At 44.6% G+C, this 17,382-nt stretch overlaps 1 protein-coding gene across 1 annotated transcript; it reads left to right on the top strand.

Moving 5' to 3' along the window:
* The first annotated feature begins 1,303 nt into the window (after nucleotides 1–1,303).
* On the top strand, nucleotides 1,304–5,832 carry TMEM200C (transmembrane protein 200C). The gene is made up of 2 exons (XM_069005936.1): nucleotides 1,304–1,389; nucleotides 3,484–5,832. Exon 2 carries the CDS (start codon nucleotides 3,526–3,528, stop codon nucleotides 5,155–5,157), a length of 1,632 nt encoding a protein of 543 aa, XP_068862037.1. The 5' UTR covers nucleotides 1,304–1,389; nucleotides 3,484–3,525; the 3' UTR covers nucleotides 5,158–5,832.
* Nucleotides 5,833–17,382: the final 11,550 nt, after the last annotated feature.

Here is a 17,382-nt window from a genome sequence, read left to right on the forward strand (position 1 = left end):
TGTCCCAAATGATTTTGCTGAGACAAACTGCAAATGACATTAAAATGCATATGTGCAGCTTTAGAATTTGTTTAGTCTCAAACCAGGCACTGATAGTTGGAGTGAAAGATGCAAAATAGCACGGTCTGGGTGAACACAGAATTGCAGAAGAGCTGAGGTTGGAATACATACAATTTAACTGAATATTCATAACCACTCTTACAATTTTCCCAACCTGTGTTGGAACCTTTATTTTTAAAAACATCATTTGACAAATATTTTTGTTATTGCCCTTTGCTTTCTGCCAGGCTGTTTTAGCCACAGTCTTCCACACAAGAGGTCACAAAGAGGTAGAAGAAAGCTGATTTGGCTCAGGCTAGGTAACGCTCCAGCTTCAAGAGAATTTTAAGGCTACTGTACAAAACCCCAGGTATTCGGTCTCTCCACCCCAGCAAACCCTGCTGTGTACATTCATCCCAAGCCACGAGATGAGGTTTCTGTATTTACTGAAAAACCTGCCTGAGATTTACCTTTCTAGATCATGGTGAACATCTAACAAGACTTGACTAAAGCAATCAGCAGCAATCTCCTCCCAAGAATAAGTGCAGCAGTGTGACGGGACATGTTAGATTATGTCTCACTGAGGTGATAGCTTCAATTTCATCACTTTTCAGAAAGTAGCTCAAAAGAGAACGCTGTTTCCCATTCTCTGCTGAAACGGAGAGATTCTGGGTGACACCATTGATGGAAAGCTGTCACTTTCTTCTTCATCCTCTTGCTTCATTTTTTTACCTGCTTCTTCACTTTCTCCCCAAGCATTCCGGCAAACTTTGGGAGGAAAAAAAAACCCCAAAGGTGAGGTGGCTGAGGACGAGGCTGCCAGGACGGTACTGGCGGAAAGGAGCCCGGGGGTTGTCGTGGCGATCGGGGCGGAGCCTGCGCGGGCGGGGCCGCCGGGGTGCGGGGCGAGGCGGCGGCGGGCGGGCGCAGGTGCGCAGGTGGCGGGGGCGGCGGTGGCCGCCCTGCCGCAGTTTCCCTGTGTCACGGCTGCCGTCGCTTGGCAACGGCGCCGGGTCCGGCGGGCAGCCGCGGAGCCGCGCTCCGCCCGCAGCGGCGGCACCGGCACAGGCGGCGGCGGCTCCGCCGGGAGGGCGGGCGCGCTGCTGCGGGGGGCGGCCCCGCGGCGGGGAGATGCGGCGTGGCGAGGGGACAGCGCTCCCGCGGAGCTGCCTGAGGAGGCGGCCGGCCGCGGCGGGGCCGAGGGGGCGCCCGGCGCTCGGCCCAGCCCCGCCGCCCGTCCGCCCGGGGCCGTGAGCGGCGGCGGGGCGGGGATGCCCGCTCGGGCCGGAAAGTTTCTTCCCCGCGGCGGCTCGCCCGCTTCCCGCCCGGACTTCTCCCCGGCCCTCCTCGGTAAGTGACCGCGGCACCCCCCGTCTTGAGCGGCGGCTCCGTGCGCCGGCGACCCCCGACAGGCGCGCCCGGGGCGGCCGCCGGCGGGGCTCGGGGCTCGGGGCTCTGCCGCGGCGGCGGGAGCTGCGCGGCCGGACCCGCCGGAGCCAGCGGCGCCCCGGGGGCTGGTGCCGGGCATCCCGGCAGCCGGAGCGCGGCGGGTCCCGCGTGCGAATCCGGGGTGGGAAGGAGTTAAGCCGGGTGCTGTTAGTACTGTTACAGCTGTGTTGGGGCTTTGCCGGGCAAGGTCGTGGTGCTTGCGGGTCCGGCTGCCGGGGATGGATAGGGATTTATGGTCCCTTCGTGCGGGATGTGGCTCCAGCCCCGCGGTTCCCGTCCGGGTGGTTTCATGGCACTGCGGCCGCTGGCGATGGCCGGCGGCCCGGCCGTGCCCTCCTTCGCCTGCCGAGCGCTGCTCTCGCCATCGCCGAAACTAAGTGCCCGGCGATGCCGGACTGGGAGCGTCCCTCGGAGCTGATGACCATCTGTTATCGCCGTGGAGAGGAGACGGGCAGCTGGCTAGTGGGGCAGCGGAAAAATGAGATCAAAGGATCGGCAGTTACAGCAAAGCATACCCCGATAATTACACTTTTGCATCAACAAAATGCGCTTTTTCTTTTTTTTTTTTTTTTTTCTATTTTTAATAAATAGTTCAGCGGTAGGAAAGAGAAATCTCTGCCCTTTGTTTTGAGCGTGCAGTACCTTGGAGAGTAATTTAACAACGTCCTTGCTGACAACACCCATCTTTTTTCTGGGGAAAATACAAACAGAGTAAATGGGACACAATATTACTGCATATGTGGCAATTCTGGCATTAGAACAGAAAATAGATGAGATTTAAAGGCTGAACAGGCAAAGAGGAGACGGGGGGGCGGTTTTAGGTGCTTACTTAATTGCCTTTCAGTGCGATTAATTGAACTTTGTGAGTCGTATTATATTCAGTGATGTCATCTTTTGCCCCATCAAAGAAAAAATAATAGGACGCTCAGAAAGAGAAAAGGGGGAGGGGATCCTGCTTCTCGGTAGCATGAAGAAATAGGTTCCAAAAAGAATTGCACAGTGAAGAAATGCTCCTACACACTGTGTTGTTTAGCTCAGATCACGGGAACAGCGAGATGACTTCTGATGGTCCAGTAAGACAAAAGCCACAAATGCTCAGTGTTTAGTCCCCTGACAGTTTCCCTCTTCGGGTTTCCCCGGGTGACTCATGGAGTTTCACTTCTCCTTTAATAGGATTTGACCTGCCATCTCTTACCTGGCAGCCACCATCTCCCCCTTCTGAGGGCAGGGGGGGAAAGGGTTGAATTTGTCGGTGTTACGTAACAGTTACCTGGAACATCGCACATGTTCCCAAACTAGGGATGCCTCTGGACCTCAGGAGGGAGATGCATTTCTAATATTGCAGATCAAGTGCAAATGGCTAGGAAGAAACTTTCACAGGGCACCACTTTCCAGTGTTCAAATGTTTCCCTTGTGAATTTCACAGTAATTCCTTTCCCACTCATTTAAGCAAGACAAGTAATATGTTTAACCCTCACTCCAGTAATATGTAAGTAGTGCCATGAAACAAATGGTATCTATAGATCAAATATACTGCCTTTCTGCTTTTTTTTCTCCCATCCCCTCAAATCCCGGATGACATCACTAACCACAGTCAGTGTGCAGTGTAACCCCAGGACATATTAGGGGCTTGGCATCCTCTGAGATCTGGAGCTTTGCAAACTCTTTCTGAAATGAGCAACATCTTTTTTTTGTTTACTTTAGTGGATACTACTAGTGCTGTCATTTACCTGGAGCATAAAGAAATTAATTAGCTGTTTGGCAAGAGCATAGTGGGACATGTGGCTGCTTTGGTGCTGTTGGTCTGCTTGTTTCTTTCTCACATACAGGAGCTGTGTGGGCAAGGGAGACCTACCTGTTGGTGTCAACCCGCATCCCAGTTGTTCAAGGTTTTAATTAGCAGGACTTTGAAGGAGGAAGAGCAAGCAGAGACATCTCTTGTGCTGCAGGTCTGCCCTTGGTCCTCATCCTCTTCTCTTCTCCCTTTCCCTGCAGGAGCTGGATTGGCCGTGGGGGGCAGTGCGCTGGTAGCCAGCCATGATTGCCACTGGAGGCCTCCTGAGGATCTCGGCCAGGAAACAGGACCCCTTGAAACCCCAGAGCCAAATCCCCAAACGCAAACGCAAGGCCAAAAAAAAGCGCAAGAATGATGTGGTGGTGGTGAAAGGCAAGCTCAAGCTGTGCTCCCTCTCGGGGTTCATTGCCCTCTGTGGCATCCTGGTACTGCTGGTGGGCATCGCCTTGGCTGTGGTGGGCTACTGGCCAAAGCCCAGCCAGGTGTACAGAGAAAGCAGCTTTGGCAAGGGCCGGCACCCAGCACCGCAGGGTGGCACCCCCACGAACCGCTCCCAGAGCCAGGAAGGGGTGCAAGCAGGGATCCACCTGGAGTCACCCCCCAGAGCCAACACCTCCACCACTGCTACTGGTGGGTCCCCCCCTACTTCCTCATCCCCTCAGGCCTCAGCAGGTTTCCTTTTCCGTCTTTTCTCGAGCTACTTGCATTCGGACAAGCTGAAGGTGCTGGGCCCTCTCATCATGGGTATCGGCATCTTCCTCTTCATCTGCGCCAACGCGGTGTTGCACGAAAACCGCGACAAGAAGACCAAGATCATCAACCTGCGTGACCTCTACTCCACCGTCATTGATGCCCACAGCCTGCGGGCCAAGGATGGAGGCACCCCGGCCTCAGCCCCTCTCAATGGCTTTGTCAACTATGTGCAGTCCCGGAGCCTGGAGCTAAAACCTGGCGGTGAAGGCTTGGGTACTGCAGCCATGCTGGCCAAGAGCTCCTGGCCACCAGGACTGGGTGTCTGCCTTTCCCCGCCAGATCTGGTGTCCTCACCGCAGCGTTCCTCCTTCTGCGGCCCGCCTCAGCCACCCAGCCTGGCTGAGGCTGTGTACAGCATCTGCCGGGAGCGTGCTGCCCTTGCTGGCCGCCCTGACACCAGCCCACCCTGCAGCCCACCGGAGAGCTGTGAGCGGTGCAGCACGGCCAGCTCCATCGTTGGCTCTTCACTGAGCACCTTCACCCTCCTGCCCTTGGGGCCAGGCAATGGAGGGGGAGGCTGGCAGAGACCACCTGGTGAGCGGGGAGCCCAGGAGATCCCACGGGGGGAGTTTGAACTGAGCCTAACTGACCTCAGCAGCAGCAACATCAAGGGAGGCTGTGCGACAAGGAGGCACAAGCTGGTTCTCCGGCGGCAGAGCACCAGCTGCTTGCCCGATGCCAGGCGTCCCCTTTCCCCTGAGCCACCTCAGTCACCAGCTGTTAGGAGGGTCCTGGACTCCAGCCTCTTGGTAAAGGCATCTCCTAGCTACTCCAAATCTCTAGATCTGGGGGGATCACCTCCTTCAGCTCCTCCTGCCATCACCACGACGGACTCCCAGAGCTCCCAGTCTGAGCATTCCAGCAGCAATAAGGGCTACAGCCACCTGGAGGAGGCAGGCACCTCCTTGGAGTCAGTTGCCAACACCAGTAAAATTCCAGACTGTGAGGAGGAACCAGTTGAGAAGATGGACCCCCTCAAGGCTACCAGCAGAGAACAAACAGGGGAGCAATCCCAGCAAACTCAAAGACAGTACACAAATAAAGAGAAACTCTTTATGATTTCTAGTTCAAATGCTGCATTAGGGCTGGAGGATGGGGAACTGGAGAGTACAGGCATCTAAATAAAACAGACGGCAAGAGGACACCTTGCATCCCTCCACACCTTCCCCGCTTCTTCATCTCCTTGTGGACTTAGGAAACTAATCAATATCCAAAGAGCTGCACTATGTTACCCTTGACAATTGAATTCCATAGATCCTGTAGATGACTTCAGGAAGAAAAAAGAAAATCCTTTCTGTCTAATCGTGATTGTATGTTTCATGCAAGCCAAATTGTATTAAATATCCACAGTCCAGCAAGTTCTCTGGATAAGATTAATACAATTTTGGATGATATAGCTGTGCACTTTACTGTTTTGATTTTTAAGTGCCCCTTCTTCTCCTCTGATTTCTTTCTTGCTGATTTGCCACTAACTGCTTGAAAGCTGCAGGCACCTTTTTAAGCTCAAAAGCAACGTGGTCTTCAGAAAGAAAGCTGAGCTCTCTCTTTGTTTTGGTTCAATTACTAAAACATTTGCAAGGCCTTAAGGATAATGTACCTTGACAAAGAATGAGTTTGTTTAAATTCTGGAAAAAAAAAAAGACAGTTTAGAAGAGACTGGAGCAGAACAGAGCTCTGATGATTTAGTTAAAACCATTACATTCCTGAATCCAAAATACATATTACTACATGATACTTTATCAAAGTATTATTACACATGTATTGACTAACAGCATTAAAAGATGTTTTTTAATAAAATATTTACAAACAAAACTTACAAAAAGATTTCTTTATTTTGGTAAGTAATTACAGATATCACAAACTCTTTTGTTTTATACTGTGAAAGATTATAGAAATGCTATGAAGCCAAAGGCTTGCTTATACTTTTAAGGAGGTAATTAATAATTTATGTGTAATTTCAGAATAAATACTGGATAAGTCCTTGAGAAACCACGCTGTAATTCAACCAGCAGATTCTGTCTCCATTTCTGACAGTGCTCTGTGAAAGACAGCCTAAGAAATGTGAGATTTTGACATGCTAAAGGAAAAAAAAATTAAACATTTGATCTTCTGTTCAGATTAGGTTTTTTGTGAGAGTAATCTTGAACTGCAGCATCTTCTTTCTGCATTCTTCAGTTCCCTTATAACTGTTGCAGTTCCTATTCATGAATGCATGTGCATAAGCTTCATTTAAAGCATAATGATAGCCCTGTCAGTCTCTTAGCAGTTTGCCGTGTTGAAGTCAGCAGCAGTTTCTCACTGAGTTCAGCATGATGAGGATTTCTTCCTGCATAAGAAAAGCATCAGGTTTCCTGAAGGCTGGAGAATGCCTTGTCTGTAGGCAGAGTTTTGGTAAATTGATGAGCTGTTTCATTTTAGTAGCTGAAGGATGGCAGGCACTCGTGTTTTGTCAAAACAGCTTTATGCACTCAGAAGATTTTGTCAATACTTCTAATTTTAAATATGGATGTGGCATTTCTCTACTATGGGAAGAGGAATCGACTTTAAACAAACACAATGTGTAGGCAGACAGAAATATTTCTGTTGCAATTAAAATTTTTCTTGTGGTTCCATGTTTTAAAGTTCTTATCTACATATTTAGTTACATTACAGTACATCGTGACATGGACTATAACTATCACTAAATACAATTGTATTTAGTAATCCTGCAGAATTCTGTAATAAATAAGGCTAATTTAAAAGAAAAGAAGAAAGAAAAAAAGAATAATTTGCCATGTAAGAGTCTTGAAACTGGAGAAGCAGAAGGTGCTTGTGCTTGTTCTCTTGAGCAAGAGAGACATCCAGGTGGCAATATCTTTCCTCCTGTCAGTGGCAACCAGTGCACTGACAGTATGAACATCACTGTGGCATTTTTTGCTGTTAAACTGCTAGCACACAGCTGGCAAAAATCTGTTGTAAAACTGCCTGGATTGGCATGGGCTGGATTGGTCACCACAGGAAGTGGCAGGCAGGTGGCTCAGCTGGTGCTGGCATTTGCATGGATCTTTCCTTTCAGTTCTCCATGGGCATGTGCTTCTGCTCCTTCTGCTGTGACTTCCAGCAAGATTTATGAGATATATGTGAGCAGAATTACCTACTGATGCAGATTCTAGTTAATGACAGAGCTGAAGACATCCTGTTTATTTTCCACACTAAAACCTTCCATGGAGGTGCAAGGGAAAAGGCAAATTGTGTGCTACTTACCAGGGCATGGAATCCTCATGAAGATGTGACAGGGATTTTGTTTTGAGAGAGGGAAACATGCTTTTTAAAATATTCTGAGTAAATATTTCTTCTATCATCTGAAGTGTGCTCTGGAAAAAAAAAAAAAAAAGCAACTTTAAAAAGCCTTTGGTTACTCCTTAGACTGATTTACATCAAAGCAGGCCAGTAATTATTCTGATGATTAATTTACTGCAAAGTCTTTTGAATGACAAGATTATAAGAGTCTGTGTTTAATAAGTAAAATTATAGCTTGTTCCTGTGTTGCCAAAAAACATGTGAAACATGAACTTTCATCAGTCAAGCTGGATTTTTTAATAACAGCAGCAAGAAGTGATTTTCTATCATATAAATTACTGAGCAGAGAAAGCTGCCTCTCTGTCTTTACAAATCGTTATTTTTGCAAATTTATTAATTAAAATTATTTGTTGAGCAATTTGTGCAGGGGTAGAGTTGGAGTCAGAAACCTTTGTTTAAAATTCAAGCTGGGCAAGTTAGTCCAACACCCCGATGTTGGAAAATGAATGAGAGATTCAACCCCTGTGCCCCATCTCTGACTGTTTATAGTACCAACAGCCCCGGAGAGAAAGAGCAGCTGGCAGAGCTGAGCCTTTCCTGGTGATACCCACAGGTGATTGGGGTGATGGGGTTTTGTGGTTTGAATGGCTCTTGAGTCTCTCTGAGCTGGCCCTGACTGCTTCTCAGGACTGCCAGGCTGCCTCTTGGCCGTCATTTGCACATCCTGGCACAGGATGGTGATGCGTTTTTCTCCAATCCAGTCTCTTCCTTCTAGCCTTCCTCTCTGGTGTCCTGCCACCTAGTGCTTCCTCCACAGTCCTTGTCAAGCGCCCTGAAATGCCTCTGCTTGCCAGTATACAGCTGCCTGCATGTTGCAGAAATAGATGGGCTGTCACACACGTTTATTAAGAAGTAATTAATTAATTAATTTATAAATATTGTTTATTAAGAAAGAATCATTAGTCCTTGTATTTGAGAAGTGATATCCCTGAAGCTATGTTAAGCTGGCCATTCATTTTTGCTCCGGAAAATTCAGATTTTGGTTTAGAAATGTGTGCTTTGGTTTGATTTGGGGTTTTTAGCATAGAAATGCTATGATATTTATATAAAATTTCCAGAGGAAAGTTAATTTCTGCCTGGACCCTCAGAATACCCCCATACCTAGGAGGGAGGCTGTGTTTTTTCATGAGGAGTGTAGATGCTGTTTGGACCAGTCTGAGGACAGGGAAATGCCCTAATTGTTCTTCAGTCATGCTGCTGTTTGTTACAAAATCCTCAGGACTCTGGAGAAGCTGCTGACGTGATCATACTGTAACCTAGTTCTGGCTCAGTTTTCACTAGCTAGCAAAGTATTTAAAATCCTTGCATTAACCTGGCTTGCTTGGCTGGACTGGTTTACTGAACTCCCCAATTGTTGACATGTCAGCTGATCAACTACAAAAGACTATAGCCTAGATTTAATTACCTGTATTGTTTAGATACATTTTTAAGAGCCTTTTCAAGGAATGATGCTGTCCAACAGCAAGTAATAGTGCACTTAGAAAAATTGAATTAGGTAACTGTTGACATAGTTTTAGGTCTGCAGTCTGAAATACAGATGTTATGGATTGTTGTAATTTTCATAACGCCAAAATATTTTACACAGAAGTAGCAATATGACTTCAATTAAACAGCAGTTTTTATTACAAGTAAAGGAGGTGACAGAATGATAAATCTTACTGGATTTCAGTTGGAAAACAGCCTTTGATAATGTTAAACAGTTTTTCTTTCTATACAAAACCCACATAAAATACAAGTGCTCACTGCTAGCTGACTAGTAAAATCTTAGTAGTGAATAAAAGTATGGATTTGGGGGGGCCTTTTTTAATTCTAGGGAACAAAAAGTAAAGGTTTCCCTGTCACCTCTCCAAGACTGTCAGTAGCAATAACATAATGCTTTAGCCAGGTCACTTACTCACTGTTTTTAAGTTTGGGCTTATGAACAGTGAACAAGATGCACAGCATGTGCAGGCATGATCTGAGAGGATAAATAGGCTATCACAGCCACAGGAAAAAAGTGTTTCGTGGAAGAGTATACTGTTATTATTTCATTTTAGAAGCCAGAATTTCTATTTACCATTTCTAGAAGCTCCAAACCAGAAAAGTGAGCACACTAGAAATTATCTTCTACCATTTAGTTTTCACTGTAAACATGGAGACAGAGGGAGACCCTGGAGATCTGAAAAAGGTACATACAATCAGGTAAAATGGCTCTGAAGTTTGGATGGGGGAACTAGGCTGCTAGAAAGGATCTGACTGGATTACAGGGTAATTCAGGAAATAGGAGAACATGGCATGTGTTTTTCCCCTAGCTAGTCTTCTATCTACATTTTAGTTAGAGATAGTGAAGCCAAAATACTACTTTAAAGGGGTTTTTTGTTATTGTTATTCTTTCCAAATTACATTGCAATGAGACAGAAAGCTTATTTGGGGAGACTATGAAAAGAAACGCAAACTGAATAAATGTCAAAAAATCACTGTTAATAACAGTTTGTGAGGTTTCCTTCACCTTCCTCTGCACAAAGGAGTTTCAGTCTAGGATTTTTGAGTATTAATTTTTCTTTTCTTCCCTTCTTGTCTCCCACCATTTCTCCAGGCTGGGATTAAACAGAACACTTGTGTTCACTTTATTTATCAGTTTTGCTGAAACACTGTTTATTATTTTTATGGTAGCAGAGTTACCTGAGTATATGCCAAGTTTGGTTCTACTGAGGACACAGCTGGTACTCTCAGACTGGAAGGTAAAAATGGGTAGAGATGGTTTGGTTTTAGAGAAGCAGCCTGTTCCATGCTAAGCTTCAGAGCTGAAGTAGAAAATGACAAAACAGGAACATTCAGCATTCAAGTTTCACCATTGCATCAGGTGATGTAATACGATTACACAACCTCGGATTGCATTTTGCTCATCACTCAAAAGATTTGGCATGATCCTGCCTGACCTGCTTGAGAGCAGGCTGAGACGATCCCATACAGCTCCCATTTTGCTGCCAAAAGCTAAATCAGCCATATCTAAAGGAGCAGGACTTCAGAACATGACTTTCAGTTCTGGCAAGACTTGGAGCTGCTAAAGGCTTTGCGAAGAGGTGGCTTGGTACAGGGTGCAGTGCAGTTCCCTTCACACCTTGGAGCAGCACAGAAACCTGTGGCAGGGTCTCACACAAAAGTGCCTGCAAAGGCACGTAAGAGTCACCAGAGTCAGCTCCATAAGGATAAATCTCCAGTGAAATAATATGATACTTCTGCAACATCGTAGACTAGCCTTCCTCCCTCATTCCCAGAATCTACTCATTTTAAAGAAATGCAGTTTGGTCTCGGAGCCTAATAGCAACTACTATTTAAAATGCTTATAGAGTCCCCATTAAGTTAGTATCAGATGACCTCTTAATGTACTTCTTTCTAACATGCCTTGGGTACAGAGCACGATTATCTTCCTCTGTCAAAACAAGACAGAGATACAGCCACAGACAAACTATGCAATGACCAGATTTTTATTTTCTTTAAAAGGAGAAGAATGTAGGCATCAGTATGCAATCCTAACAGCATGGAAGTGTCTGCCTCTGAGTGATGTTTCCAAACCATGCGAGTAGCCTGCTGGGGAACAGAGCCTTAAACGCTTGTCCTCCAACAGGACATCCATCCTTCAGCTTTAACAGAACTTCTTTCTGCATGTGAGGCACTGAAGTGCTAATTTAGTTCACTCTTTCAGACTCATCACACACAATATTACAGAAATAACTTAGCAAGACCTCCCTGCAGAATATTTAAGGACACAAGTCATACTAGACAGCTGGTAACATTCTGTTTCAAACTAGAAACTCAAAATGAGAACAGGTAAAGTCTGGCACTGCTTATTACCTTACTGTGGTAATACAGCATAAGATGATGATAGTAGCAGCTCTTTGAGCTTTGGAAACTTAAAACTGTCTGCTGGCACTGCTAACGAAATTCACACTACAGGCTGCCTCAGGGCTGAAAATGCAAACAGAATAGTTCCTGTCCTTGTGCCTGTCTTTGCAATGTGTACAGCGTCTGGAGGAGCAGCACTGAAGCAAGGACAGATGCTGAGGCTGCATCTCTCATCATCTCTCACCACAGGCAAGCTGTGGAAGGAAGTTATTTCTTTTAGACCATTAAACGGTGCACTGCCACCTTAATGAAGCACTTGCGCTCTTTAGAGTACTGCTTGGTCCAATATGCAAAGGAAAGGTGAGGATGGCTTCCTAGCAATGTTGTCTGCAAGGATATACTGCCCCTCCTTTGGCACACAGAGAGGAAAACCTGAACAGAAGCTGGAGCATAGTTCTGGGATCAGTGAGCTTCTAATGCTGCGGCAGTGTTGTGTCTTGGTAGCCATTTGGCTGGTACATGCTTGTCACTGACAATCTGGGAAGAGAGAAAAGGGTCACATGGTGAGCTATGGAAGGTCAGCAGCTTTTAGCTGTCACCAGTTTGTATGTCAGCTGCCAGCATGGCACCTAACAAGCCCCAGGAGTTACCTGAAGAGCAAAAGAAGCCAACGAAAGTGCAGGTTGCATCATGTCTGATGCCACCAAGAAGGCACTATTGAAGATGACAAGCAAAGCAACAAGTCACTGAGTTTCTATTGTACTTGTCCTTGCAGTTTTGGGTTGTCAAATGTGGACAAAAAGAGGAGCCACAAAATGTTGCAGTTCCACCAGGAGCAGTGAGTAGCACTTGGCTGCTTCCCTCTATGGCTGCCTCTGGTTTCACTCATGACACCCTCCAAAAGAGCTCTTTGAATTTCACTGGCAAAGTGAAATGCAGTCCTCTACTCAAATAAATATTTTAAGCTGCCTGATGATTCACCAACAGGTTGAATTCTCGTACAGGCTACAGATTTCTCAACAGCAATGTTTTCTAACGAACAAATTAGGTATGTATCTGTCATGGTTCAACCCCTGCCAGCAACTAAGTACCTCACAAAATGTTCTGCAGAATGTCTTGGCTTAGTTTACAGCTCTAGATAAATCTCACTGGCAATTTAAGCAGATATACTCAGGTAACTCTGCCTCTATTAAAAAAAAAAAAATATAGATCTATGTGTTTCAGCAAAACTGATAAAGTGAACACAAGTGTTTTGTTTAATCCCAGCCTGAAGAAGTGGTGGGAGAACAGAATGAGGTTTGGATCAGCAACAGATCCTTTATTTAGAATTGCCATTTTAAAATTCAGTTTCTTGTTAGAAATGAAATTTTCACACCATCAGTTCAGACATTCCCAGATACTTTTGTAAATTCAAGATGTCAAAACATTAGGAAATTAAAGCATAAGTTATTCAAATTATTTTAAAATGAGTTGTGGTTTCCTATGAACAGTTGGAATGCTTATAAAGTGCAGGCAAAATAAAGATTCCTCCCTAAATATCTTCAGATGTTCACAAGACATTTCTTTTTTTAACATAAAAATGGAATACATGTGGCAATGTGGGGGATGGAGAAGTTTTTTGTCAACAGGAGCTCCAAGGTGAGCAATATATCCATTGTAAACACATGCTGATAACCGTTCCATACTATGATGCTGGATTGCTTAATCTCTTTTGTTTTCCTTCCAACCACATGAGATGATAGACTATTTGTATTACACATAGTAAATGGAAGCAATATCCAGGATGGAGCCTTCTCTTGAAAAATCTGTGTTTGATCAACATAGGCAGTGTGTGGTTTTCAGGATTTCAAAATAGTAAGTAATGCACTGGTTTTACTGTCTTAAAATACAGAAGCATTAGCAAGTCTCATTCTATCAAGAAGAGTTCTGAGAATTGCTCTGCTTCTCCTCTGTCAAGGGCTACATCTTAATCAGCTTTTGTTTAATTGAATAATTCTGTTATGATAGAGAGTATAAGCAATTGTTACATGTGCTTGAATCTGCATCAGCTGCAGCAACATGACATAAATAAATCAGCATGGCTGTGCTCATCGAAAAGACATTACTTCTACATAGCCCAAAGAACAACCAAATGCTAAAATCTGAAATTCTGGTGCAACACATGGGGTAGCATATGCACTCAGAGTAAAACAGGTGTCATAGATGGGGATGGCAATGAGAAAATAACTGATTTCAGAGCAGCAGTGATTTAAAACCAGAGATCTGGTAATCAGAGCTGCTTGAAATAGGACATTAGTTTGAACCTGCTACAAGTTGCCAAAAAAAAAATTGAAAAAAGGAAAAAAGAAGAAGAAAACCCAAGTAGTAACTGAAGGCAATGCCAAGGAGCCCACCTGCAGCCCATGAAAGCTGCTCAAAAGGAGAGAGGAACTCTCCCCCGTCAGTACCACATCATAAGTCAGGCACATGAGAAAGGGCCTGATTTAAGGCAGGAGTTATTCCAAAGGCAGATCCTTAGTGCCAGCTTGCTGTTTTCAGGCCCCACACCGCTGTGACTGGTGTGTCCTGAGTGGATGTTCCCCCTCCAGAGACTGGTAGAGCATTTCCTACAATTGCAGGCTGCAGCACGGAGACCCTCCCTTTGTGAGTGAGGAGCAGGGACACTGATGACAGCAGCAGCCTTAGCATGACTCAGCTCACCCTGCAGAGGAGCCCAAGACCCTCAGGAATAGGAGCATGGAAGAACCATTTCCTAAGAACAGAATATTTTGAGTGAAAGGGTTAAATGAAGGGACCTTCAAGAACATCCAGTTTCAACCCTCCTGCCATGGGCAGGGACACCTTCTGCTAGATCAGGTTGCTAGATCATGGCCCCATCCATCTTGGCCTTGGACACTTCCAGGGGTGGGGCATCGACAAATGATGGCTGATACACCTACATGTCCAAGGTTGGAGCCAGCCTGAGACAGGACAGCCCATGGCACTGAATCCTGCAATTTGCTTCTGCTTCTCTGAGTCATCTGAGGAAATTGAAGACTACAGGGAGAACTTGTGCCCCTTCTGCCTGATCTTAAACAACCAGCATCTGCAAAGGAAAGTGCAAGTGCTGCTCTGTGAGACCCTGATGTACAGTTGCTGGTACATTTACTGCAATCCCATTTTGTGCTGGCTCCACTTTCTATTTGCAGTAAGTCAGCAGTACAGTTACTCAGTTATTCTGAGTAGGACTACAGCAGCTCAGAGACTTTGGGATGGCTCAGTGCCCCCATTGCAACAGGGGCTCTGCAAACCAGAGCAGAAGGGGCTTACTAAGCAGCAGACTAACAGCTGCCAAAGGGAGCTAGCCCAGAGCCCTTACCAGCTCAAAGGGGTGACACTGGGCATCCTGCTCTGCAGCAACAGGCTGAGCAAAACGTTCCAGCTGGGAAATTCAGGAAAATAGAGAAGCATCATAGAAGAGGCAAAAGCACAGGGCCCTATGCCTAACTGGATAATTGGATTGGAGGAAGACTAAACTAAGAGTAGACTAGAAAATGAATAGCAATGGGAAAAGCAGTGTTAAAGAAAATCTAGTGAGGGGGCAGTGAATCAACTTAGCAAATTCTACAAAGCCATGCTCCTGACAATGGGAAAAGGAGGTGTACTTTAAGTTCCTGACAGGCAGATTTAAATGCGTAAGTGCTTCTCCTGGCATTTCTCTAAAGGGGTGAGGGAGACCTGATTTTGTGGACCACCTTCACATACATTACTGCTTGATTTCTGTGCACTTAAATACTGATGGGTGATGTAACAGTTCTCCCTTTCTGCTTTAAAAAACCAGAACAATGTCACTGTAAATCCTGCAGCTACTACGATGGGTGGCAGCACAGGAGTGGGGGTGGTGCATCAGACAAGTCAAGAGATAAGGCATGCAGATATGCCAAGCAATAGATACCTGACTCTTGCCCTCTGGATAGTTAGACATAGAGAAGGAAATAAAAGTAAAACAAATGTTGCCACAAGGCTGTCCATTTCTTGTCAGATTAATAGTTTTTTCTCAAAGCTTAAGCTCCTGAAATTTTGTTTACATCATTTCTTAGGCATCTAAATTTTTTCTTGTGCCAGCAAAAGTTAAAATGCCCTGAAATATATCTTAAAACATAACTTTAAGCAAAACTCAAGATTCATTTGGGTTTTGACTGATAATATGTTAACATTATAATGTATTTCTTTATAACTCACTTTGTAAAGGGTTTCATAACAGTACCTAAAGGGATCCAATTATCTAGGCTGAAATTATATTGCTTCAATATAATTTTATTTCAATTATGTTTTATTTGTTTCAGTATAATTTGATTATTTCTGCAAATAATCATTTCTGGGTGCTTTATGTGCGAAATTGGTAGATAGGGTAATGTCAGTATCAGCCTCAGAGGCTAGTTAGTGGGTTTTAGTAAAGAGCAAAAAGGTCTTTTTCACAAAGTTGAAGGTGAGAGAATAAAATATTTTTGTCAGCAGAGCTGCCAAGTCTCCTGGAGGCCCATCAGCCTCCTTCTTGTCTGGCCAAGGTCCCTGTTCAGTCTGGATTTCCCATACCTAACACAAGGAGATAGCATGCCCTAGGATAAGACTCAAGAATCAGGTCCATAGATTTTATACAGAAAAAAAGAATTATTCTGTGAAGCAACATGCTCACATCAGGATACTGTATTTGGAGGCAAAGCCTTAAAAAAGTTCTGATTGTGCAGAAGAATCTCTTCATTTCTCAATTAAATTTATTTCAGCAAACAGAATACCCAGCTGCTCTCAATAACAACCTTCATCATGCAGAAAACTGGGGGTTTGATTTGGTCTCAGCAGCATTAGATGAGACCTCAGTGTCACTGACAGCACTGCCTCCACTGCAGTCTGAGCAGGATTTAACCTCAAGTCAACTTAATTCTGAAAAACACCTATGAACCACAGATCTTCCTAAGCTTAGCCCTCTACCTAAAGGGAATTTATCAAAAGAAAAACCCTCAACAGGTCTTTGGCTCCAGTTCACTACTGACAAGCAGCTGAGAAGATTCTTTGTCTCAGAAAAAGACAAGTAAAACTTCCCATAAACTTTTGTGTATTAGAAACTCAATGTGATCACCTCTCTCTGACACATGTACTTGCCACTAGTTAATGCTTATTCAGTATTATTGTCTTCTTACTCAACAGCATAAAAGCTGAAGTAGGCACCTACCAGCAGATAATAAATGCTGGATTTCTGGCAAAGAGGAATACAACTACTGTCTCATACAAGTGCTCATCTCTCTGCTTTACATTAAGAAACTGAAGGTTCAAAGGGTAATGGATAGCCAGGCAGCAATTTACTGGTCTTTTTTTCATTTCAAAGAAGAATTATCTAAGTGGTACGTCCAGTTTAAAAATAAGATTGTTTTTTCCACCTCTGATCCAAACACTGACACCCCACATCTTGTAACTGAGATAAAAATAATTCTAAATAAAATTTCTGAAAGAAGTTGTTAATGTTTTCAGCTGATCTTAAAAAGCAGTTATCTACTTAGAAGATCAAAAGTCAATCTATGCAATAGAAAAGAAAAAGCCCTGGCTGGATATTCAATACCTTTTTTAAATTATTTTTTTTTAATTAATTTCTCTCTCATGCTCTCATTTAATATGTAGTCTTTTTTAGACTCTTTTTACGAGACTTGCTTCATGTTTCAGCTGCACAGGTCAGTGACCAAAACCCATAGTTGGAAGCCAGCTTCAGAGGTGTTAAGCCCACACAGTGCTTGGATTTAAGCCTATCTGGGAGTGGGTTTGAGAAGAAAACTGTAGAATATAACTACATGAAGTTGCTTAGGATTTATGGGGCCCCAGATGCATCCTTCTGGCTCTAGCTCTGAATAGCCACTTCCACAAAGAGAGCATTTACCAACATTTAAATATTCCCCAAGACATGGCTTTTGCAACAAGAATGTTTATCAAACTTGTCTTTCATTCCCCCAGTTTTGGTTCCCAGACAATATGATGAGAAAGAAATGGAAGATTTACTAACAGAGAAGAATCCATGGTTTGATCTCCAGCATGCCATAAGCAAGCTTCTCTCCTGGCTGAGCCTGGAGCATTTCAGCTGGGGGTCAGGATGACATTGCAAGGAGTGTGGGCCTGTTCAAAAAACTGCTTCAAGTGTTTTGCCAAGTAGAGGACTT

Source organism: Aphelocoma coerulescens, chromosome 2 (genome assembly GCF_041296385.1).
Source record: "Aphelocoma coerulescens isolate FSJ_1873_10779 chromosome 2, UR_Acoe_1.0, whole genome shotgun sequence".
Taxonomy (NCBI): Eukaryota; Metazoa; Chordata; class Aves; order Passeriformes; family Corvidae; genus Aphelocoma; species Aphelocoma coerulescens.